Genomic DNA, 25,162 nt, shown 5'->3' with positions numbered 1-25,162 from the left:
AGGCGGTCTGGAGATCGAGACCATCCTGGCCAACATACTGAAACTCCGTCTCTACTAAAAATACAAAAATCAGCTGGGCGTGGTGGCGCACGCTTGTAATCCCAACTACAAGGGATATTGAGGCAGCCTCTACAAGGAGGCTGAGGCAGGAGAATCGCTTGAACCCGGGAGGTGGAGGTTGTAGTGAGCTGAGATTGCACCAGCGCACTCCAGCCTGGTGACAGAGCAAGACTCCGTCTCAAAAAATAATAATAATAATTGCCGTTATGCAAATGTAGAAATGAAAATTGAGCTGTTTTGTTAAGCTCTTTCTCTTTTATTTTTACACAGATGATAAATTTCTAAAGCAGAAATTGTAATGTTTGTCATGATAAGTGTATGTTAGGGACAAGTCTATAGAAGCCTGACACTGAAGCACAGACTATGGAAATTACATGCAGCTAGCCAAAAGCTGTCGTTTCCAAGTTTGGTTGTTTAAAGAAAATTTTTTAGGCAAAACTTAAATTTCATATAACAGATGAAAGTAGAGCTGTCACTGGTGAGGTACAGAGGGTCCCCACAGAGCCCAGCGGCCCACGGCACTGTGTTCACAGTGAAAGCTACCTCTTTAAGTGGTTCTGTGCACATACCAGCCTGGTAAGAGCTAACTGTTCACGTATAGGTTATTGACTAAAGACTTTTTATCTGTCACCTCTTGTTTTTCAGTATAAAATTGTGAAACTTAATGAAGTAGTGACGTTGCATGTTGTGAATAATCAGACTGATCTCTAGGATACATTGATATTCATTCTTACTCTGGCACTTCTTTCCTATCACTCACAGTATGGTGATGGCTTAAGCAGATCCATCAACCTTTGCTTGGAAATAAGATATCAAATTTAAGTCATTTGCCTAGATTCGATTCATTTGAAAACTCAGAAAATTAAAATTAAATTTTTACTTAATTTAGCTAAGTGTGGTTTATAACCTTTATTTCCTTGGGCTATTTTAATCATAAGTGATTAAGTATTGCACCCAAGAAAAATCACTATTCATGAATAACCATTTAGCACTGACTTGTGTTTCTTGAAATAGTCGAATTAGCTGGGTGCAGTGGCTCACACCTGTAATCCCAGAACTTTGGGAGGACAAAGCAGGTGGATCTCCTGAGGTCAGGAGTTTGAGACCAGCCTGGCCAATGTGGTGAAACCTTGTCTCTACTAAAAATACAAAAAAAAAAAAAAATTAGCTGGGCGTGGTGGCATGTGCCTGTAATCCCAGCTACTTGGAAGGCTGAAGCAGGAGAATCACTTGAACCCAGGAGGGGGAGATTGCAGTGAGCTGAGATGGCACCACTGCACTCCAGCCTGGGCAACAGAGTAAGACTCCATATCCCCAAAAAAAAAAAAAAAAAAAGAGTCATTGAATTAAAATGTATTTTTGTTTTATTTGAATGACATTCTTGCAGAAAGTAAGTTTCATTTTCTATTATTTTCCCTACCAGGGACCCAGATGGAAGGATGCTGTTAGATATTTTTGATGAAAATCTTCACCCTCTTTCGGTAATCTCCTCCATGTGTTTCATGAGATGATTTAATTATTTCTCTTTTGCTCCAATCGGGAGATCAGTCATCTGAAAATATTTTCTTCCCCAGAAATCCGAAGTGCCACCAGATTATGACAAACACAACCCAGAGCAGAAGCAGATTTACCGGTTCGTTCGGACGCTGTTCAGTGCTGCTCAGCTGACAGCTGAATGTGCCATCGTCACCCTGGTGAGTGCCCTCAGGATGGCCACACCCATCCTCAGCCGAGGTGGTCCAGGGCCCGTTCCTGTTACTCAGCAGAGTGGGGTTTGAGCGGGGAATCCTCACCAGGTTACCCTGTGGACACCGTGGCATAAGCTTCAGTGTTGTCATTCTCCTGGGAGAATAGAGGATAGATATCCCGGAAGAGAGTGTGAAGATTGTTCTGTAGCCCCCACCTAAAGTCATTTGTGAAATCGCGTTCAAATCCAATAAATGCTGAAATTAAAAATGCAGGTAAGTAAAACAGTAGGGCTAAGGGAGTGGTCAGATGGCCAAGGTACTCCCTATAAATGTCTAGGTTTCCTGGTGTTGATTCCCTACAAAGATTGTAATAATATTAGTAAGATATGATGAATACATTCATCTTATATGAACACTTGTCTACGAAGGAGTGTGTATATTCCTAGCTTCTGTTTTGTGACTTTTGAGTAAATGTGTCTGCAGGATATTCAGAGACAGTATGGAGGTAATGTATATTTTAAGACTCAAGAAAAAATAAAAATTTGTTTTTACGTCTGGGCTCCATGGCTCACGTCAGTAATTTCAGCACTTTGGGAGGCCAAGGTGAGAGGGTCACTTGAGCCCAGGAGTTTGAGACCAGTCTGGACAACATAGTGAAAAGTCCGACTCTACAAAATTTAAAAGTCAGCTGCGCATGGTGGCACGTGCCTGTGGTCCCAGCTACTTGGGAGGCTGAGGTGAAAGGATCACTTACGCCCAGGAGGTCAGGCTGCAGTGAGCTGTGATCATGCCACTGCACTCCAGCCTGAGGGGCAGAGCGAGACCCTGTCTCAAAAGAAGAAGTATTCTTACTTGGATTCTTAAAATGTTATGCACTATTTAGGTCAAATCTCACTTGGGAAATGGATTTAACAACGGAACCCTTTTTGTCACTGACCTTTTTACATTGTGTGTAACTTAGATGAGAAATTAGCTTTGCCTGTGCATGAGCTATCCTGGAGATCAGAATACCATTTCCTGTAGTTTCTGAGAAGAGACAATTGTCTAGTAGAAGCTTTACAGGCGACCGAAGGACTCTTTTGTGTCTCTGCCACATGAAGAGCTGTGTGCTCTGAGGCTAACTGAACAGAAACCCTGTTGGCTTGTTGCTCATTCGTTCATCTGTTCAATCGCTTGTTCATTCCTTCTCATTGAACTCGCAGCCTGAAGGATAATAGAACAGACAATCAAGTAATCATTAGATGATTAGGAATGATTGCAGGTTCCTGTCATAATTGAGAAATGTATGTATTACCCAGCTTTGTTCCTCAAAGGGATTTTAAGTTCTAACCAAAACACACAACAGGGCAACAGGGTTGAGATTTTTATGTAGGGAAATTGAGTGAAGGGAAAATAAAATTAAGAAAAGCAGATGAAACCATAGATGAAATTAGTACTGGAATACGTGCTATGAGGAAGGATTTATTTTGAAGTTGCTGTAGATGGAAAGTGGTGGGGATTTTTTCTACCTTTAATTCCTAAGAAAAATATGGCCTGGCTGTGAATGATAGTGTCTTCCTGGTCGGGGTTATTATTTAGCTTGAAGGATGTTTAGGGCCAGCATTTAAACCCCACAGCTCACCCAGTGTCTGCCTTGAGAGAATATCTAACAGGCATCCCTTTCTGCCCTCTACATCACTCACCAAAGGTGACAGGGCTGATGAGTTCATTTCTTTGGAGTAGTGTAGGACTGGCACTTTTCTTATGAATAATTGTAACTATTGAAATCTTCATTTGTCCTATGAAATAGACTGGTTTTGACCAGTGGCTCTGGGGCCTTAATGTGCAGGTCGGCTTTCTTGCTTCGGATGGGATGTGGCAGGACAGTACTAATACCTTTCCCCACCCTAGCTTCATCACCTCTCCGTTTAAGGCCACACACCCTCTAACCCAGTCTCCTCTTTCAGTTTTGGAGAGGGGAGATTTTGACTGGCCCTAGTTCCTTTGAGGTCAGATGTTCATCTGTAGAAATCTGCAAACCGGGATAACAGTTTGCATGGGAGTCTTGTTGGTTGCAGCTGGAGAGGAGCAGCCTTAGAGGCCTTCGTGGTAGGTGCAGCCCTGCAGCCCATCCTCTGGTTACTGCTGTCTGCTGAGGCTTATCAGCCCAGCTGCGTGCTTATGGGTGGGCAGAGGGCATAGAGATGTGTGCCTTGAGCAAGACTCTTGTAGGATTGTTCTTCCCTCCTCGTGTTCCCTAGAGTTAGAAACAGTCATTCAGGACAAGTCTGGCCTGGAGTTGACAGAGATGCATTCATTAAGCCCTTATTTTCACTGGGCATGTGTTTGGCATCTTGGCATGCTGCTCAGGAGGCGATGGGAGAAGAAGAGCAGTTAGCCCTGGCCCTGCTTCCCACATGGAGTAGGACTGCAGCCTGCTGTGGACAGATAGCCTGCAAGCCCTTCAAACACCCTAACCTACTTCACCCAAAGCAAATATTTCACAGCTTAATTTCCTTTTAAAAAAGTAACAATAACTTAGGATCACTAAGTGTATTTTTTAGCCTCGTAGAATATGCTGAAAGCTCTCCTATGGATACTGCCACATGAGGAAATTTGAAAGAGAGTGAGGTAATGGATTTGCACCTTGTTGAGTTATGTAGAGGCCTTTGTGGTGTTCCCACAGCAGCTGGGGGAAGCCAGGCCTGCAGTGAAGTGGGCAAAAAGGCCTTGGCATCCAGCTGCCCCTCCATGAAGCCCTGCCCTTCCCTCAGGAGTCACCCAAGCTGACTGATCCTGAGAACCATGCATGGCACTCACTTTAGTCCTATGTGGTACTTCGACAACATGAAAAGCTCACCGGCTGTCTGAACTGGGATCTTCTGTTGGAAGGATGAGAAAGCCAGAGGCCAAGGCAGAAGGAGATATATCGGAAGGTCCAGGCAGGTCCCGCATATCCCTTGTCCTGTAGGTCTGGAAGGACATCAGGCTGTAGAATGAGGCCCACTGCAGGTTTCTCTTCCTTTGGGCTGCTTCTCTCGCCTTTGCGCACTGCTGTGTCTCTGGGGCCTTAATGTGCAGGTCGGCTTTCTTGCTTCGGATGGGATATGGCAGGACAGTATTAATCCCTTTCCCCACCCTAGCTTCATCACCTCTCCGTTTAAGGCCGCACACCCTCTAACCCAGTCTCCTCTTTCAGTTTTGGAGAGGGGAGATTTTGACTGGCCCCAGTTCCTTTAGAGTCAGATGTTCATCTGTAGAAAAATCAGTCATGACCCAGAGCTGAAGGAGCTTGGTCCTGCTCTTTTTTTCTCACTTTGCACGCTCCTCTGTTCAGAATCTGTAGTGGTTCCCATCTTCCTCAAAGGAAAACACAAAGCCCTTACGTGACTGACGGGGCCTAGCAAGATTAAGCCTCTCTTTCATCTCTGCCCAGCTGCCTCCACTGTCCTCAGTGTCATGCAGCAGCTGCTCTGTTCCCCTGGATGTACCGGACACACACCTGCCTCGGGACTTCCTCCACGCCTTGGCACCCAGCCCCCTCTGTCCCAGGTGTGTTTGAGATGTGTCCTGCCCTCCTCCTCCCCATCTTTGCTCAAAGGGCACATCAGGGGGCTGTTGCCTGGCCACTGTATCTGAAGTTGCAGCCTCCCTCCTGCACTGCACTCCCTGCTGATTACTTCCTGCTTTTTCTCCACGTGCTTATCACCTGTCAGCATGCTTTAGGTTGAAGTAATTAATTTTATTGTTTTGTCAGTAAGCCCCATGAGTAAGAAATGTCTTGTCTTTTTGTCCATTTGGTTTACTACAATATGACCAACATCTGGAACGCAGCCCAGCTCATAATAAATGCTCAGTAAGTATTTGTTGAACATGTAGTGAGCACAGTAATAACTGCCTACTGGCTGAAGTACATGGTGGTGATGTGCCTGAAACATAAGGAGCATTATTCATGATCTTCCCCTGCCCCAGAAGTTTTAGAACATTTGACACATTTCATTTCATTGCTTAACCTTTTTTTTTTTTTTTTGAGATGGAGTCTCACTTTGTTGCTCAGGCCGGAGTACAGTGGCACAATCTCAGCTCACTACACCCTCCACCTCCCAGGTTCAAACGATTCTCCTGCCTCAGCCTTCTGAGTAGCTGGGATTACAGGCGTGCACCACCATGCCCTGCTAATTTTTTTGGATTTTTAGTAGAGAAGGGGGTTTCACCATGTTGGCCAGGCTGGTCACTCCTGACTTCAAGTGATCTGCCCACCTCAGCCTCCCAAAGTTCTGGGATTACAGGCATGTGCCACCACACCTAGCCCTGCTTAAGCTTTCTGAAGGGACAGAAGCAAACTCGCCAACTTCAGGGACATCACTCAGCTGAACCTTGATGGAGCATTCCGTGTGAGGTTAGTTCTGTCTGCAGAGCCACAGTGATGGGAGAGGGAGAAAGAGAGGAAGTTGGTGATTGATGGAGGGATTTAGGCATAAGGGAAGGGGAACCAAGAAGAGATTGAGGTGGCAAAGTGACAGCTGACCAGACAGGAGGGGGTGTGGTCCGTTTCTTTATTTCCTATTTTTTAATAGCTTTATTGAGACATATTTTATATATCATACAATTCAGTCATTTAAAGTGAGCATTTCAGTGGGTTTTAGTACATTGTACAACCATCACTACAACCTAATTTCAGAATATTCCCTTCACTGCATAGAGAAACCCCTTACCCTTTGGCATTCACTCCGCATTCTTAGCCTCCACCCAGGCCCAGGAAACCACTAATCAAATTTCTATCTCATTTGCCTATTCTGAACATTTCATATCAATAGTATCTCATATGATAGTTCATGACTGGCTTCTTTTACTTAGCATACGTTTTCGGGTTTCATCCACATTGTAGCATGTATAGTATGTCCTTTTTTATTGCAAATAATGTTCCATTGAATGGAGATACATATATATATATATATGTATATATATATATATATATATATATATGTGCAGTAATCCTTTGGTGAACAAGAGAAAACTGTATTTGGAAGAAGGGGTCAGCGGGCTCCTTGCTTTTAGTGAACAAGGGCCCAGAGCTTCTATAGCCCTTCGTATTTATTGAGTAAAGGAGATACGGAGAAGGGGGTGCTTGTCAGTCAGCTGCTTGACTTAGTGCAGGCCTGCACAGCTGCATTCTCTGAACAGTAGTCTCTAGATGTTCCAGTAGATAACCTCAAGGAGCACGGCACCAGGGAGTGATTACACTCAGCAAACCTTCTGGTGGCAGGTGCAGTTGTGAGTTTGCCCACATCCTGCATTCATGATAAACAGTCTGCTGTTTGATCATATAGCCCCCAGTGGAATGCTGAGTTGGTCACAACCCACAGGCTTTTAGCTCTCTCTCTCTCTCTATGTATATGTGTATGTGTATATGTATATGTATATGTATATGTATATGTATATGTATATGTATATGTATATATGAGAGACAGAGTGAATGTTGGCCCTCCTCGTACAAGGGTTTTGCACCTGAAGATTCAGCCAACTGCAAATTGAAAATGTGGTTAGGCCTGTGATGGTTGCATCTGTGCTGAACATGTACAGAATTTTCTTCTTGTCATTATTCCCTAAACAAAACAGTATAACCACAATTTACTTAGCATTTACATTGTATTAGGTGTTATACCTGATGTAGAGATGATTTAAATATACAAGATGATGTGCATAAGTTATATGAAAATGGCTCTGCCATTTTATATCAGGGACTTGAGCATCCTCAGGTTTTAGTATCCACAGGGGGCCCTGGAACCAACCTTCCACAGATGCTGAAGGTCGCTGTACTTCATTTTGTTTACTCATTCATCAGTTGGTGGACATTTAACTTGTTTCTACTTTCTGGTTATTATGAATACTGCTGCTGTGAACATAAGTTTGTGATAAGATTTGTATAAGTTTGTGATGTAGTTTGGCTGTGTCCCCACCCAAATCTCATCTTGAATTGTATGTCCCATAACTCCCATTATTGTGGGAGGGACCTGGTGGGAGATAACTGAAACATGGCAGCAGTTTCCCCCATACTGTTCTTGTGGTTGTGAATAAGTGTTATGAGATCTGATGGGTTTATCAGGGGTTTCCATTTTTGCATCCTTCTTATTTTCTCTTGCTGGCACCATGTAAGAAGTCCTTTTTGCCCTCCGCCATGATTCTGAGGCCTCCCCAGCCATGTGGAATTGCAAGTCCAATTAAACCTCTTTTTTTTTTTTTTTCCCAGTCTCGGATATGTCTTTATCATCAGTGTGAAAATGGACTCATACAGTAAATTGGTAGCAGTAGAGTGGGGCGCTGCTGAAAAGATACCCAAAAATATGGAAGTGACTTTAGAACTGGGTAACAGGCAGAGATTGGAACAGTTTGAAAGGCTCAGAAGAACACAGGAAAATGTGGGAAAATTTGGAACTTCCTAGAGACTTGTTGAATGGCTTTGCCCAAAGTGGTGATAGCAATATGGACAATAAGGTTCAGGCTGAGGTGGCCTTAGATGGAGATGAGGAACTTGTTGGGAACTGGAGCAAAGGTGACTCTTGTTATGTTTTAACAAAGAAATTGGTGGCATTTTGTCCCTGCAGTAGAGATTTGTGGAACTTTGAACTTGAGAGAGATGATTTATGGTATCTGGTGGAAGAAATTTCCAAGCAGCAAAGCATTCAAGAGGTGACTTGGGTGCTGTTAAAGGCATTCAGTTTTATAAGGGAAGCAGAGCATAAAAGTTCACAAAATTTGCAGCCTGACAGTCTGATAGAAAAGAAACACCATTTTCTGAGGAGAAATTCATGCGGGCTGCAGAAATTTGCAGGAGAGAATGTTAATCCCCAAGACAATGGGGAAAATGTCTCCAGGGCATGTCAGAGGTCTTCAGGGCAACCCCTCCCATTACAGGCCTGGAGGTCTAGGAGAAAAGCGTTTTGTAGCCTGGGCCCAGGGTTCCTGTGCTATGTGCAGTCTAGGGACTTGGTGCCCTGCATCCCAGCCACTCCAGTCATAACTAAAAGGGGCCAAGGCACAGCTTGGGCTGTTGCTTCAGAGGGTAGAAGCCCCAAGCCTTGGCACTTTCTGTGTGGCATTGAGCCTGTGGGTGTCCAGAAGTCAAGAATTGAGGTTTGCCTATATTTCAGAAGATGTATGGAAATGCCTGGATGCCCAGGCAAAAGTTTGCTTCAGGGGCAGGGCCCTCATGGAGAACCTCTGCTCGGACCGTGTGGAAGGGAAATGTGAGGTCAGAGCCCCCACACAGAGTCCCTGCTGGGGCACTGCCTAGTGGAGCTGTGAGAAGAGGGCCACCATCCTCCAGACCCCAGAATGGTAGATCCACCAGCAGCTTGCACTGTGCACCTGGAAAAATTGCAGACACTCAATGCCAGCCTGTGAAAGCAGCCAGGAGGGGGACTATTCCTTGCAAAACCACAGGGGTGGAGCTGCCCAAGACTGTCAGAAGCCACCTTTTGGATCAGTGTGACCTGGAGTCAAAGGAGATCATTTTAGAGCTTTAAAATTTGACTGCCCCGCTGGATTTCGGGCTTGCTTGGGCCCTGTAACTTCTTTGTTTTGGCCAATTTTTTCCCTTTGGAATGGCTGTATTTACCCATTACCTGTACCCCCATTGTATCTAGGAAGTAACTAGCTTGCTTTTGATTTTTCAGGCTCATAGGTGGAAGGAACTTGCTTTGTCTCAGATGAGACTTTGGACTGTGGATTTTTGAGTTAATGCTGAAATGAGGGACTGTTAGGAAGGCATGATTGGTTTTGAAATGTGAGGACTTGAGATTTGGGAGGGCCTGGGGTGGAATGATACGGTTTGGCTGTGTCCCCACCAAGATCTCATTTTGAATTGTATCTCCCATAAATCCCATTGTTATGGGAGATAATTGAATCATGGCACTGGTTTCCCCCATACTGTTCTCGTGGTAGTGAATAAGTCTTACGAGATCTGATGGTTTTGTAAAAGGAAACTTCTTTCCCTTGGCTTTCATTCTCTCTCTGCCTGCTGCCATCCGTGTAAGACATGACCTGCTCCTCCTTGCCTTCTGCCATGATTGTGAGGCTTCCCCAGCCATGTGGAACTGTAAGTTCAATTAAACCTTCTTTCTTTCGTAGATTGCCCAGTCTCAGGTATGTCTTTATCAGCAGCATGAAAATGGACTGATACAGTTTATATGTGGGTATATGTCTTCATTTCTTTTGGTATATATCTAGAAGTGGAATTGCTGGGTCATATGGTAACTCTGTTTTGAGTAACAGCAGATTGACTGTTTTTCAAAGTGACTGCACAATTTCAGATTTCCTTTGGCAACATAATGAGATTTTCAGTTTCTCCACATCGCATCCTTATCAATGCTTGTTAGTGTCTCTTTTTCATGTTAGCCATTCTAGTGGGTTTGAAGGGTTAGGTCATTGGTTTTATTTGCATTTCCCTGAGGATTAATGATGGTTGAGCATATTTTCATGTGTTTATTGACCACTTGTATGTTTTCTTTGGAGAATTATCTATTTACATTCTTTGCCCATTTTAAGAACGGGTTGTCTTTTGGTTGTTGCATTACAGGAGTTCTTTATATGTTCTGGATACAAGTCCTTTGTCAGGTATATGATTCACACACATTTTCTCATCTGTTTTGTCATTTCTTTTTTGTAATGGTATCAGTTTGCAGCTTAGGTTTTGATTTTCACGAAGCCCAGTGTATTTCTTTTGTCACTTGTGCTTATCTAAGAATCATTGCATAACCCATGGTCATGATGATTTACCCCTATATCTTCCTTTAGGAGTTTTATAAATGTAGTTCTTACATTTAGGTCTATCATTCATTTTGAGCTAATTTTTGTGAGTTAGGGGTCCACATTCGTTCCTGTGCATTTGGATATCCAGTTGTCCCAGTGCTTTTATCCTTTGCCCATTGAACTGTCTCATCACCCTTGTCAAAAATCACTTGACCATAAACATGAAGGTTTATTTCTGGGTTTTCAATTTTGTTCCATTGATCTATATGTGTATCCTTATATCAGTACTACACTGTCTTGATTACCATAGATTTGAAGTTGAAATTGGAAAGTATGAGTCTCCAGCTTTTTCCCTCTCAATGTTGTTTTGGCCATGCTATCCATGATCCTTGCATTTCCCTATGAACATTAGAATTAGCTTGTCAATTTCTGTCAGCACCTACCACCTCAAAAATTTTGGGATTTTAGTAGGAATTGCATTGAATATGTAGATCAGTTTGGGAAGTATTGCAGTCTTAGCAATATTAAGCATTCAAATCTCTTCTAACATGGAATATCTTTCTATTTATTTAGATTTTCTTTCATTTTGTCAATGTTTTTCTATAGTTTTCAATATACAAATCTTATATTTCTTTTGTTAAATTTATTCCTAGGGGGCCGGGTGCGGTGTCTCACGCCTGTAATCCTAGCAGTTTAGGAGGCTGAGGAGGGCGGGTCACGAGGTCAAGAGATCGAGACCATCCTGGCCAATATGGTGAAACCCGGTCTCTACTAAAAACACAAAAATTAGCTGGGTGTGGTGACATGCACCTGTAGTCCCAGCTACTTGGGAGGCTGAGGCAGGAGAATCGCTTGGGAGGCGGAGGTTGCAGTGAGCCAAGATTGCGTCACTGCACTCCAGCCTGGTGACAGAGTGAGACTCCATCTCAAAAAAGAAAAGAAAATTTATTCCTAAGTATTTAACTCTTTTTCATGCCATTATAAATTGAATTGTTTTCTTAATTTCATTTTTGGTGGTTTATTGCTAGACTATAGAAATACAATTTATTTTTGTAGATTGATCTTGTACCCTGCCACATTGCTGAATTCATTTATTCTAATAATTTTTTTAGTAGATTCTTTAGAATGTTACATGGGAAGATCACCTGCAAATAGAGATAGTTTTACTTCTTCCTTTTCATTACGGATGCCTTTTATTTAGTTTTCTTGCCTAGTTGCCATAGTTATTACCTCTAGTAAAGTGTTGAATAGAAGTATCATGAGTGCACATCCTTGTCTTGTTATTGGTATTAGGTGTGAAGCTTTCCATTCTTTTCCATTAAATGTGCTGTGTGCTGTGAGTTTTTTGTAGATGTCCTTTATCAGATTGAGGAAGTTTCCTTTTATTCTTTTTTTTTTTTTTTTCCCCTCTTTTTTTTTTTTTTTTTTGAGACGGAGTCTCGCTCTGTCACCCAGGCTGGAGTGCAGTGGTGCGATCTCGGCTTACTGCAAGCTCCGCCTCCCGGGTTCACGCCATTCTCCTGCCTCAGCCTCTCCCAGTAGCTGGGACTACAGGCGCCCGCCACCACGCCCGGCTAATTTTTTTTGTGTGTGTGTTTTTAGTAGAGACGGGGGTTTCACCGTGGTCTCGATCTCCTGACCTCGTGATCTGCCCGCCTCGGCCTCCCAAAGTGCTGGGATTACAAGCGTGAGCCACCGCGCCCGGCTGGAAGTTTCCTTTTATTCTTAATTTGTGTAGTGTTTTTATTTTGAAAGGAAATTAGATTCTGTTAAATGCTTTTCTGCGTCTATTGTGATTGATCATGTAGTTTTTGTCTTTTGTTCTATTAATATGTTAAATCAACCCCGCATTCCTGGGATAATTCCCAGTTGGTCACGGTGTATAATTCTTTTTATATGTCGCTGGACTCAGTTTGCTAGTCTTTTGTTGATAATTACATCCATATTTATAAGGAATTTGGTCTTATGATAGCTTTGGTTTTGGTATCAGGGAAATAGTAGCCTCATAGAACAACAAATTGAGAAATATTCCTTCTACTTCTTTTTTTTTTTGAAGAGTTTGTGAAAGGTTGGTATTCTCATTTAAATGTTTGGTAGAATTTATCACTGAAGCCATGTTGGTCAGGGTTTTTCTCTGTTGGAAGTTTCTACTTTACTAATCAGTCTCTGCTTTTTTCTTATAGGTCTATTCAGGTTATCTCTTCTTGAGTCAGTTGCAGTAGTTTGTGTTTTTCTAGGAATTTGTCCATTTCATCAGCATTATCCAATTTGTTGTCATGCATTTGTTCCAAGTATTCCTTTATGATTCTTTTTATTTCTGTAAAGTCTATAATGTCCTCTGTTTTGTTTCTGATTTTACTCATTTGAGCCATCTCTCTTTTTCTTGGTTGGTCTGCCTTCAGGTTTTTGAATTTTGTTGTTTTTTCCAAGGAATCAACTTTCAGTTTCATAGATTTTTTCTCTCGTTTTAGTATTTCTGTTTCATTTCTTTCCATTTTAATCTTGATTACTTCCTTCCTTCTACTTACCTTAGTTTCAGTTTGCTCTTCTAGTTGCTTAATGTGGAAGGTTAGGTTATTGATTTGAGATTTTTTTTTAATACAGGCATCTACAGTTATGAATTTCTGAGCTTTAGTTGCATTGCATAAGTTTTGCTGGGTTATACTTTCATTTCCATAGATGTATTTTTTTAAATAAACTTTTGTTTTAAATTACTTTTAGATTTACATAAAAATTGTGAAGAAAGCAGAGTTCCTATAAATCCCACATCCAGTTTATTTTTAACATTTATAATATTATAAAATTATATGATGTAATGTACATAATTTAGTATCTTAGTGTGATCTATTTGTTACACCTAATGAACTGATGCTGTTATATTATTATTCTAACTATTAGTTTTGAGACAGATCTCATTCTGTTGCCCTGGCTAAAGTGCATTGGCACCATTTATGGCTCTCTGCAGCCTCAAACTCCTGTGCTCAAGTGATTCTGTCCCTGCAGCCTCCTGAGTAGCTGGAACTACAGCTGTGCACCTTCAAACTTGCTTAATTTTTAAAAATATTTTGTAGATACTGGGTCTTGCTGTGTTGCCCAGGCCAGCTTTGAACTCCTGTCCTCAAGTGACTCTTCCTCCTCGGCCTCCCGGAGTGCTAGAATTACAGGTGTGAACCACCATACCTGCCCATATATTATTATTAACTGAAGTTCATTTTTACTCCAGTTTACTTAGTTTTTACCCAGCATCCCTTTTCTTCTTTAGGATCCCATCCAGGACAGCATCTTGTATCTAGTTGTCATTACCCAGCATCCCTTTTCTTCTTTAGGATCCCATCCAGGACACCAAGTTGTATCTAGTTGTCATTACCCAGCATCCCTTTTCTTCTTTAGGATCCCATCCAGGACACCGTATTGTATTTAGTTGTTGTTACCCAGCATCCCTTTTCTTCTTTAGGATCCCATCCAGGACACCATATTGTATCTAGTTGCCGTGTCTCCCTAGTCTCCTCTTGGCTGTGATAGTTTCTCAGGCTTTCCTTGTTTTTGACGATCTTGACAGTTTTGAGGAGTGCTGGCTAGTTTTTTTGTAGAATGTCCCTAACTTGGGATTTGTCTGATGTTTTTGTCATGATTAGACTGGGATTATATGTTTTTTTGGAGGAAAATAACAAAGGTAAAGCACCATTCTTATCACATCACATCAAAGGTACATTTGATCAACATGACTCATGACTATTGATGATAACCTTGATCCCTGGCTGAGGTTGTGTTTGTCAGGTTTCTCTGCTTTGTAGTCACTCTTTTTCTCCACTTTCTGTACTGTGTATCCTTGGAATGAGGTCACTCTGTGCAGCCCACACTTATGCAGGCAGTTGTGTTCCACCTGCCTACGTGATGCATTCTGAGAAGAGTGCTTGTTATATCAGCCTGTCAGGACCACTGGTTATGCCAAGTGGGGTTGGGTCTCAGCCTGGGGAAGGCCTTGGCAGGGCCCAGCCATTGCTTCACGGCTGTCCGATGCCTGCCATTCAACCCCTGAACTGCAGCCTCCAAATCCCTTCTCAGAGTCTGGTGCTCTGATGGTGAAGTGACTGGAATCAATTGAGTCTGACCCTGAAAGACTTCCTTTATGGGTCACTTTTAATAGATTCTGAGGAATTCAAAAGCTGTTATTCAGGTGGCATCTATTCAGTGATGAGTCCAGACATATTCAGTTGTTCCTCCAATTGCTAGCAAATAATAAGTGGTGGTCAAGTCACTAGTTATCTAAACTTAGTGAGAGGGAGTCTAAGAGTTGCCATGCTAATGCAAATTCAGTAAAGTTAAAGGCAAGTGCAATACAAATTATGTTCATCTTAGCGCACACCACTGCCCAAGATTTCATAAACAGATACCTCAACTTGCTAGATCTACTCTTTTCCATCTGTTTCATTTTTAAAAAAATTTCAGTAAAGAATGCTGTTCATAATCTTGTATATTTGTTTAAAACCCCACTAATTGGGTGCAGCCTGCCATTTGTAATACTGTGTGTGTTGGGAGTCCCCGAGACCACCTCAGGTTTGATTATTCACTAAAAGGACTCACAGGACCCAGCATATAGTTCTACAGCTATGACATACTACAATGTCAGGGTACAATGCAAAAATCAGCAAAAAGGGGAGGGCCCATGGGGCGAAGTCTGAAGGAAAAAGAGTCCTCTCCCAGTGGAGTCATACAGGACACAGTTGATCCCCCGGCAATGAGTTGTAACAATACGGTCATGTGCCACATAATGGTGTTTCAGTCAACGACGGACCACATATATGACATTTGTCCAGAAGATTATAGTGGAGCTCAGAAATTCCTGTCGCCTAGTGACGTCATAACATCCTAGTGTATCCTAGGTTTCAGGTGTTTGTGGTGGTGCTGATATAAGCAAACCTGTGCTGTCAGACATGTAAAAGTCTAGTATGTGCACGGTACATATAATACTTGATAATAAACGACTCTGTTACTGTTTTATGTGTTTACTATACTATACTTTTTATTCTTACTTTAGAAGGTACTCCTTCTACTTATTTAAAAAAAAAAAAAAAGAAGTTAACTGTGAAACAGCCTTAGGCAGGTCCTTCAGGAGGTGTTCTGGAAGCAGGCAGGAGACCACTGCTTTGTGTGTATTATTGCCTCTGGAGACCTGGCAGTGGGGCAAGAAGTGGAGGCGGAAAACAGCGATATTGATCATCCTCACTCTGTGTAGGTCTAGGCTAATGTGTGTTGATGTCTTAGTTTTTAACAAAAAAGTTTAGAAATTAAAAACTAACTTAAATATAAAATAGCTTGTAGAATAAGGATATAAAGAGAGAAAATATTTTTGTACAGCTATATAATGTGTGTTTTTATCTAAGCGTTACTACAAAAAGAGTCCAAAGTTTAAAAAATTTTTAAAGTTACAGTAAGCTAAGGTTAATTTATTATTACAGAAAATCTTTTTCATAAATTTAATAGAGCCTAAATGTACAGCATTTATCAAGTCCACAGTAGTGTACAGTAATGCCCTACGATTCACATTCACTCACCACTCACTCATCCAGAGCAACTTCCAGTCCTGCAAGCTCCATTTACTGTAAGTGCCCTGTACAGGTGAACCATTTTTATCTTCAATACCATATTTTTATGGTACTTTTTCTTTTTTAGATATATTTAGATACACAAATACTCATCATTGTGTTCCAATTACCAGCAGTATTCAGTACAGTCACATGCTGTACAGGTTTGCAGCCTTGGAGCAATAGGTCATACCACACAGCCTAGGTTTGTAGTAGGCCATAACACCTGCTTTTGTGTAAGTGCACTCTATGGTATTCCGACAAGGATCGAATTGCCTAATGAAGCATTTTTCAGAATGTACCCATTGTTAAATGACATATGACTATACTTCTAAGATGTTGTCCACCAGCAAAGCCCATTAGAGACAGCACCCAAGGTTTGTGTTGAGTGTTGGTTATGCAGACATCCTCCGTTTAGCACATGGCAAAATTCCAGAGTCCCAGAAGGAAAGCAGGCTCATCATAAACCACCTTGTTTGTACACCTTGTGTGCATAGTGAGCTGCTCTTACCTGTCCTGGGAATGCTAGGAGCCCTCCTGAAATGGACACTCTCAAATGCCAACTGAGGTCAGCCCCAGAAGCAGCCTGTTCTGAGCATGGCAGTCTCAGGCTTGTTGTGTTCACTCTTTGCTGCACACTGTGCTGTTTTGTTCTTTCTTTTCTGCTTATATACATTTTTAGATAGATGATCAGGATCATTTCCTGGGCTGCAAAGGCCTCCTTTTAGAGGGCAGAGGGGGTTGTTACTGATGGCAAATGCTAAGCAAGCTTGTGTTCATGTGTGCATGCATGTACACTCAGTAACATTTGAAAATCACAACATGACTAATCCTTGCCATGTAGAAATGAGGGGCTGGGGCCTTCCAGTGTTCAAAGAAACCCAGACTTATTTTTGAATGTTCCCTGTTGTTAGCTGGGATTTTTAAAAGAATCTCCAAGCCAAACGAAACCTGTCTGTGAGCTACTCCCAGCCTGTGGATCGCCAGCTTTGCTTCAGGTGGGAGGGAGCCATCAAGGTCTTTAGACAGATATTTTGTTAATTCCCTGGGGCTGCCAGAACGTTGTACTGCACACTGGGTGTCTTCAACACCAGAACTTCATTGTCTCCCAGTCCTGGAGGCCAGCAATCTGAAATCAAGGCACTGGCCGGGTTAGTTCCAAGGGCTGTGGGGGAAGGTTCTGTTCCAGGCCTCTCTCTGACATATTACAATGTGTGGGTGCCCAGCCTCATGCTCACGCAGCGTTCTCCTGTGTGCATGTCTGTCTCCAAGTTTCCCCTTAATGTAAGGGCCCCAATCATATTGTATTAGGTCCTGCCCTAATGACCTCATTTTAACTCCACTACCTCTGTAAAGGCCTTGTCTCCAAATAAGGCCTTATTCTGAGGCACTTGGGGTTAGGACTTCAACAACGCATTTTGGAAGAGGGGACACCCTATAACCCATATCCACAGGATACCAACAGAATCATGTAAGATTTGTATTAAGATCTCTCCAGGGGTACCAACAAGGAGGTTATTGCTGTAGTTTAGGGTAAAGATTATACTTTATATTAATTTATTAACTTATATTCATAATATAAATGTATATTCCAGGCTATTGGAAAATCTTCCAGCATCAGGTACAAAAAGAATCCAAATGTGAAACTGGCAGAAATTTTATAAACAGAAAATAATAATTACTCCTTTAAAATAATTTTTGTTGGCCACAAAAGTGGTAATTTATGGAGCATTGCTGAATACAGGGAGTTTAGGTAGTTACCCCCATTCCCCCCAAATAGTATGTTTATGAGATGGCACTCTGGAATTAGGGTATAATTAAGAATGGAATGAAGCTACCAACTCACTTCACAGTCTTCACCGGTATGATTTCAACCTCAGCCGTGTTGGAACATGCTCTAATCATCAAACCAAACAGCTGAAAGATGGCAGGATTAAAGTCCAGAAGGAAATTATATCTGGTACAGATTCAGACAATTAACTGGCCTAGTATTACTCTCTAAAATCGGATTGGAATAATTTCAGCATCATTGGGATCTCATTTGCATATATCCTCAATTCCGCAAGTTTTGTTTGATGCCCTCCAAATGCCTCTGAACAGCTTTGTGATGTGCAGTCAGCTGATGCCTGTTTGTAGCTCCATAGTTGCTCATTAACCTGTGGTTTCAAGAGAGACTTCTTAGGATAGTCATTCTCATGAATTAAATCTGAAAACTTAATTGAGTAAGAGTGACCTGTTAGCAATGGTCGTGGGATATTGTTTAGAAAAATCAACCGTGTATTATTTTACTTGGCAGAGAGTTAAAATATCCAAGTGGAAGTTTACTAAAGAAGTTGCAGCTGACCCTTGACTATAGTTTTATTGGCAAGTTTTGCTAAATTACATATTTTTAAGTCGCGCTTACCATGAATGCCTTATCTCCCCAATGTAGCAACTGCTTTCCCTCTGTTACAGGATGTATTGTGTTGTCTGATTGCTTCAGTTAGCCGTAATGGAATATCACACCTGGTTCATGACTGTTTGTTTTTTTCCCAAACATTAAGTATTCTCTTAAATATTACTAATAGAGTTATTAATATTCATCAACTAAGGTAAGTTACAAAGTCAGAAGAAAATGTAGTCAGCTTTTTGTACTGAGCCAGTGAGCACTGACCTCTGTGAAGAGCTTGGGAGGTTCGAGCGCCTCATGTCTGTAAAGGAGTGGAATCTCCGGGATCTGGGTGAAGATTGAATCACAGTCTTCTTTTTCTGCTGCTTTAACGATCTGGAGGTTTGCTTAGGTCCAGTCCCCGTTTTCTGCTCTCAGCACAGTGGTATTGCACATTTTCTGGTTGTCTCTTTGTTGGAGAGCGAGAGGAGTTTGTCATCAGCCTTTGTAAAATATGCAGCCTGGGGCCTTAAGGTCAGTGCCAGCTTGAATTCCACGGAACCTCACCTAGATCTTTATCTGAAGAGTTATGATGTTCAAACAGAGAACAATTATGATCTAAAACATTAGCTTATTCTTTCTGTTCAAACTTAATATAATAAATACCGTTAAAAATGAAAATCTCCAAAAATTGATAAGGTTATTCAGCTCTCTTGAGTGACTTTCTTTTTTCCACCAACAGTTGTCACACTCAAATGCTATTGTTGAGTGAAGGACACTTGGAAACCCCTACAAAGGCCTTTCCAGTGCAGTTACAATGCCGTGTGCTTCGTGACTTCCTGGGCCTTATTTGAAGATCTCTTTGGCTTCCCGTGTGCCTATAGCTGCCTCCTCTGAACTTTGTTGTTCACCACTGCTCCTGTCTCACAAGCCAAGGACTCAGTTTTCGTTAATTCACTACGCCTTGTTGATGCGGTTCTCTTTCCTGAATGCCATTATTTGTGGTCGTTTTACTAGTGAATCACTTGTATGTAGTCCCGCCGACTTCCGTTGGGTTGGAAATCTGCCCTTCCATAGCTCTTTCAGGAGCCTGCCGGAGCCCTGTGTGGATGCGGCCCCTTGTCGTCCCTGCAGGACCCCATGTGTCCATGAAGCATTCAGGGAGCACCCTCTGCCGGCCCCTGGGCTAGATGCCGCGCATACTGGGGATGAGATGAGGGTTTATCCAGGCTTCCTATCCAGGGAAGAGGCCCTTACACTACGCTTAGATAAATGCAGCACTGGGAGCAAGCAGAGGGTCACCCAACTAATTTGGGAAGGTCAAGGTGGACTTTGCCTATAATGGTTTTCCATTTTATTATCAGTATACTTAGAACCTCTTACTACAGCTTATTGGCTATTTGCGTCTGGGATTTGAAACATGTTATTCCACTTGACCAATGAACAACTCCAGGGTTAGAGGCATGGAACCCTGCACAGTTGAAAATCCACATGTAACTTTTGGCCCCTTGAAACTTAATAGCCTACTGTTGACTGAAAGCCTTACCTGCAACATAAACATTTGGTTATTATTTATTTTGCATGTTATATGTATGCTATACTGTATTCTTACAATGAAGTAAGCCAGAGAAAAGAAATGTTAAGAAAATAAGGACAAATATATATACATATATATAAATATATATAAATAAATATATGTATGTATATTTATATATTTTATGAGATGGAGTCTCACTGTGTCACCCTGGCTGGAGTGCAGTTTCGCAATCTTGGCTCACTGCAGCCTCCGCCTCCCGGGTTCAAGCAGTTCTCCTGCCTCAGCCTCCCAAGTAGCTGGGACCACAGGCGCGCACACCATGCCTAGCTAATTTTTGTATTTTTAGTAGAGACGGGGTTTCACCATGTTGGCCAGGATGGTCTCGATCTCCTGACCTCATTATCTGCCCACCTTGCCTCCCGACGTGCTGGGATTACAGGCTTGAGCCGCCACACCTGGCCAAGAAAATATATTTCCCATTCATTAAGTGGAAGTGGATCATCATAAAGGTTGTCATCCTGGTCATTTTCGCGTTGAGTAGGCTGAGGAGGAGAGGAGGGGTTGATCTTGCTGCCTCTGGGGCTGTGGAGGCGAAAGAGGTGGAGAAGGTGGAAGGGAGGCAGGAGAGGCAGGTGCATTCAGTGTAACTTACCGAAAAAATCTGCGTATTAGTGGATCCACACAGCTCGAACCTGTGTTGTTCAGGGGTCAACCGTACTTTCTTTTTAGGATTTTTACTTTGTCTTCAGTACAGTGCCCTGATCCATTCTAAGGAACATCTGATAAGTAAGCCATAAAAATCCAAGTTTTTAAGATTTAAAAAACTGCTGTTTCATTAGTAAAGCACTGAACACAGAAAAGTAATCTGAACACAGAACAATAATCTTTTTAAGCAAGAAACCATTAGTCATGGATGTTTTCATTCAGCAAACAGTTGGGTGCCAACTCCGCCCCCCTCCCACCCCTCATCATGCCAAACCCCTTCTCTCGAAGAGGCAGAGAAGAGTCTGACCTGCCCCTCCCCACCCCACTAGTTTCTCAGGGGCTTCACAGCTGCACCTGGCAAAATAAGCCACAAGGAAGCTTCTGGTTGCTTTGGGGAGCATTAGACCTTCTCACTCTGTCTGTGGTTTAGGGATGAGGGGTGGGGGGCTCTGCAGAGTAGCTGGTCAAGCCATGTGACCCTATGCTGTATGCGACCCTGTGCTGCTCATGGTTCGTGACCCTACACTGCTCGTGACCCTGCGCTGCTCATGGCCCATGACCCTACACTGCTCATGACCCTGCACTGCTCATGGCTCACGACCCTACACTGCTCGTGACCTTGCGCTGCTCATGGCTCATGACCCTACACTGCTCGTGACCTTGCACTGCTCATGGCCCATGACCCTACACTGTCCGTGACCCTGCGCTGCTCATGGCCCATGACCCTACGGTGCTCGTGACCCTGCGCTGCTCATGGCTCATGACCCTACACTGCTCGTGACCCTGCGCTGCTCATGGCTTATGACCCTACGCTGCTCATGACCCTGTGCTGCTCGCTGATGGTCGTTTTATCCTTAATTTGCCCAGAGTTTTGCTTCCATTAAGGATTGTTCCTCCGTCCCCCTCTTCTGCCCTGTCTTCCCTCCCCACTCCTTTTGTCCCTCTACCCTTACTCCCTTGCCCTTCTCTCCCTGGCTTCCTCCTTGCTGAATCCCCCATGCCTGCTGCTTCTCCTCCCCCTCCACCTGCATAATCACTGCCTCTAGAGTCCTTACTCCTCCAATTTAATGTTTTATTGTGCAAGAGGCCACTTCAGTTTCCTTCTCAAATGCCCCGTATGATGTTGTAAGCCTAGTTTAGGCACTTGCAAACAGCTTTGCCTTAGAAGTTCTTTTCCAAACTATTACAAGACTCAAACGAACACCACATACCAGGTTTTACTCCCCACTCTTCTTTGTTACCCCTTCATCCTGTCTCCAGGCCTTAAAACGGAAGGGGCCCTCCAGTCTCAGGCCCAGCCCCTCCCTTTCTTAGTTCTGAAGCCTCCCCCGGGTCCTTTGTCCCTGGCTTTGCTCTGTCTGCCTATCACAGACTCTCAAACTGGCACCCCAGTGCTGTTTTCTTGGAGCTTCAGACCTGCATGTTCACTACTTATGTGGCATCCACTGGGACATTTCAAGACAGAAAATGTCCAGAGTCAGGCCTGCGATCTTTTACCAACCTCTTCCTCCCCAGTGCACCCTGTCCCAGAGAACAGCACCTACCTAGCTGTGCAAGCCGGGAGCTGGGGTTCTTCCAGAGCAGCCCACCTTCTATGATTGTTGGTCATAATGAATGTTGGCCCCTTCACAGGCCTTGTGCATTCACATCCCATAAGAGACCTCTCCCAATCAGTGTTAATTACCCTTTTTCTCAAGAACTTCCTAAAGTTCAGCCGCCTCCTCAAAGACATCCTAATGAAGTAACAGGTGTGAATTCTTCCTTTTTTTAAAAAACAAAACAAAACAAAACAAAACAAAACAAAACAAAAAAAACCTTTCCCATTCCATTTGGGACTGTTGGTATCATTTAACTGAAAATAATCTGTATTTTATTTATGTGTAAACATTTTCCTTTCCACATGTGCCTTTTTGCGTTTTGTAATATTTAAGACTTTATGGACATTATATACTATGAATAATTATAACATTAATGGGTTTTATCTGCAAGTTCTTAAAAAAAGCATGGATGATGTCTGTTTAATTTTGTTTTTTTTTTCTGTTACATTTTCACTTTGCAAATGCATTTGATAAAAACTGCAGTAGTAATTTCATAGTTCAGAGAAGTGTAAGACGTACTATCAATAATAAACAGAGTTTTACTATGGGAAACTAGAAAAGACATTCTTACCTCGTGGCCCAGCTTAATGGGCTTTGTAGATATTTCTGATGTCTGTCTTCAACCTAAACTCTGTCAGTTTAGAAATCCTGTATTACTTGATTTTATTTTCCAATCATTTTAATGATTTAAAAATAGGTATATAAAATCATAATCACAGTGATATACGACTTCACACCCGTCAGGATGACTATTACCAAAACAAAACAGAAAATAAGAAGCGTTAGGGAGGATGTAGAGAAATTGGAATCCTTGTGCATTGCCGAAATGTGAAATGGTGCATACTGTGGAAAATGATATGGCAGCTCCTCAAAAACTGAACATAGGATTACCCTATGATCCAGCAATTCCACCTCTGGGTATGTACCCAAAGGAATTAAAAGCACGGATTCAAACAGATATTTGTACACCAGTGTTCATAGCTACATTGTTCACAATAGCCACACGGAGGAACAGCTCAAACGTTCATTGACAGATGAATGGATAAACACGATGGGTATATGCATACAGTTGAATATTATTCAGCCTTAAAAAGGAAGTTCTGACCCATGCCACAACATGGGTGAACCTTGGGGACATTATGCGAAGTGATAATAAGCCAGACAGAAAAGGACGAATATTTTATGATTCTACCAATATGATGTGCCAAGAATAGTCAGATTCATAGAGAATGGTGGTTGCCCGGAGCTGCGGAGAGGGAGGAAGTGGGGAGTTATTATTTAACGGGTGTAGGGTTTCAGTTTGGGAAGATGATAAAGTTCTGGAGATAGATGGTGGTGATGGTTGCACAGCAGTGTGTCAGGTGAATGTGGTAACCACCACACTGCAGAAACAACACAACAATGTGATTGTACCTTAATGCCGCTGAACTGAAAATGGTTAAATGGTAAATTATATGTTGTGTATATTTTACCACAGTAATTAAAAGATAGGCTTATCAACAACCGCATGTATATCTATAGTTATCTCAAAACAAAAAGCTTAATTTTAAAAAACCTACAAACAAAAAAAATTGTACTCTCTATACATTCTCTATCCTTTCTGTTGGAACATTCATTAACATGTATGGATATCACAGTTGATACAGTGAGAAATTAGCCTGTGCTTCCTGGAATTGTTTCCTCCACAGAGTCTGTTTAAGATCCAGCTGCACCCACACTGTCCACTAATGGAGTGGGACTTTTAGCCCTTGTTTCATCAGACTCATTGAGCCCTTTGGCCTTTTAAAAATAAATATAATTGGGTAATAAATTCCCATTTAAAGGTGGATGTGATACATAATATTTTGGCATTTCTTGAGATGTGCTGGTGTTTAGGAGAAAACAAATCACTTAGCTCTGGCATTGTCTTGTCTTCCCAGGTGTACCTTGAAAGACTTTTAACATATGCAGAGATAGATATCTGTCCGGCCAACTGGAAGCGGATTGTTTTAGGGGCGATCCTGCTGGCCTCCAAGGTGTGGGATGACCAGGCTGTATGGAATGTGGATTACTGCCAGATCCTGAAAGACATCACGGTGGAGGACATGTGAGTGGGGGGGCATCAGAGTCTTGGCCAGACCGTTTGGAAAGAAAGCTGCCTCCTTTTTTAATGGTCTATATAGCGCAGAATGCATGCATTTGACTGAATGTCTGTTGTGAGCTGTTACAACAGGGGCATGGCTGTGGAATATTACATATGAAAACCTGCATTTCTCATCGTGGATCATGAACAGGTACTGGTAACACCTCCTGGTTTTGTGAAACTGGTTTACGGAAACTATATTGTAGGCAAACACTCCTTTAATTAGAAAGGTGTGGTCCAGCACTGATAGCAGCCTGTGATGGTTTATATTTGGGCTTTGTATCTCACTGCAGACTGATCACAGAGAGGTAATGCCCCCATACAGTCCCTTGTGGGCAATAAGGCAATCCAAAAAGCACAGAAGCTAAAATAATTTACATTTTTGTTTAGTTTCACAGAGAAAACATCCACTGCTTTGTCATGTTTTGCAGGTTCAGTTGCTTCAGGTCAGCTTTGTGTCCCTGGGGCTCCCACTTGCAGCATGAACAGGGCTCGGGGAGGGGCATCGGCCTTGGGGGTTGTGGGGACTGAGAGCTGTCTACTCCCCTCACTCTCCGGGCAGTGTCAGGGTTTCTCAGATGGGCCAGTCTTCAATTTAGGTGAGGATTATTAGCAGGACACCTGCAGACTGTTGTCTGGGGGGTCTCTAGGGACTGGGAATCCAAGAACTGAGTTCAGAGCCCTTGGGGAAGAAGGAATTGTAGAAAACAATCAGATAGCACTACTTGACTTACAGTTCCTTATCATTTGTAGTCACTTCTGACATTAT

General features: G+C 42.5%; 1 protein-coding gene across 10 annotated transcripts in view; it reads left to right on the top strand.

Annotated features, from left to right (window-relative positions):
- The window catches only part of CCNY (cyclin Y), a 309,167-nt gene that overhangs the window by 268,212 nt on the left and 15,793 nt on the right, over positions 1 to 25,162 (top strand). For all 10 annotated transcript variants that reach the window (XM_058436535.1, XM_058436537.1, XM_058436536.1 and 7 more), the window contains 3 exons: positions 1,484 to 1,541; positions 1,635 to 1,754; positions 24,191 to 24,357. In XM_058436535.1, the coding sequence (XP_058292518.1) occupies positions 1,484 to 1,541; positions 1,635 to 1,754; positions 24,191 to 24,357 (345 nt within the window). The remainder of the gene's footprint in view (positions 1 to 1,483; positions 1,542 to 1,634; positions 1,755 to 24,190; positions 24,358 to 25,162) is intronic.

The sequence above is a fragment of the Hylobates moloch genome, unplaced genomic scaffold (genome assembly GCF_009828535.3).
Source record: "Hylobates moloch isolate HMO894 unplaced genomic scaffold, HMol_V3 SCAFFOLD_3, whole genome shotgun sequence".
Classification (NCBI taxonomy): Eukaryota; Metazoa; Chordata; class Mammalia; order Primates; family Hylobatidae; genus Hylobates; species Hylobates moloch.
This window is presented reverse-complemented; position numbering and strand designations above follow the sequence as displayed.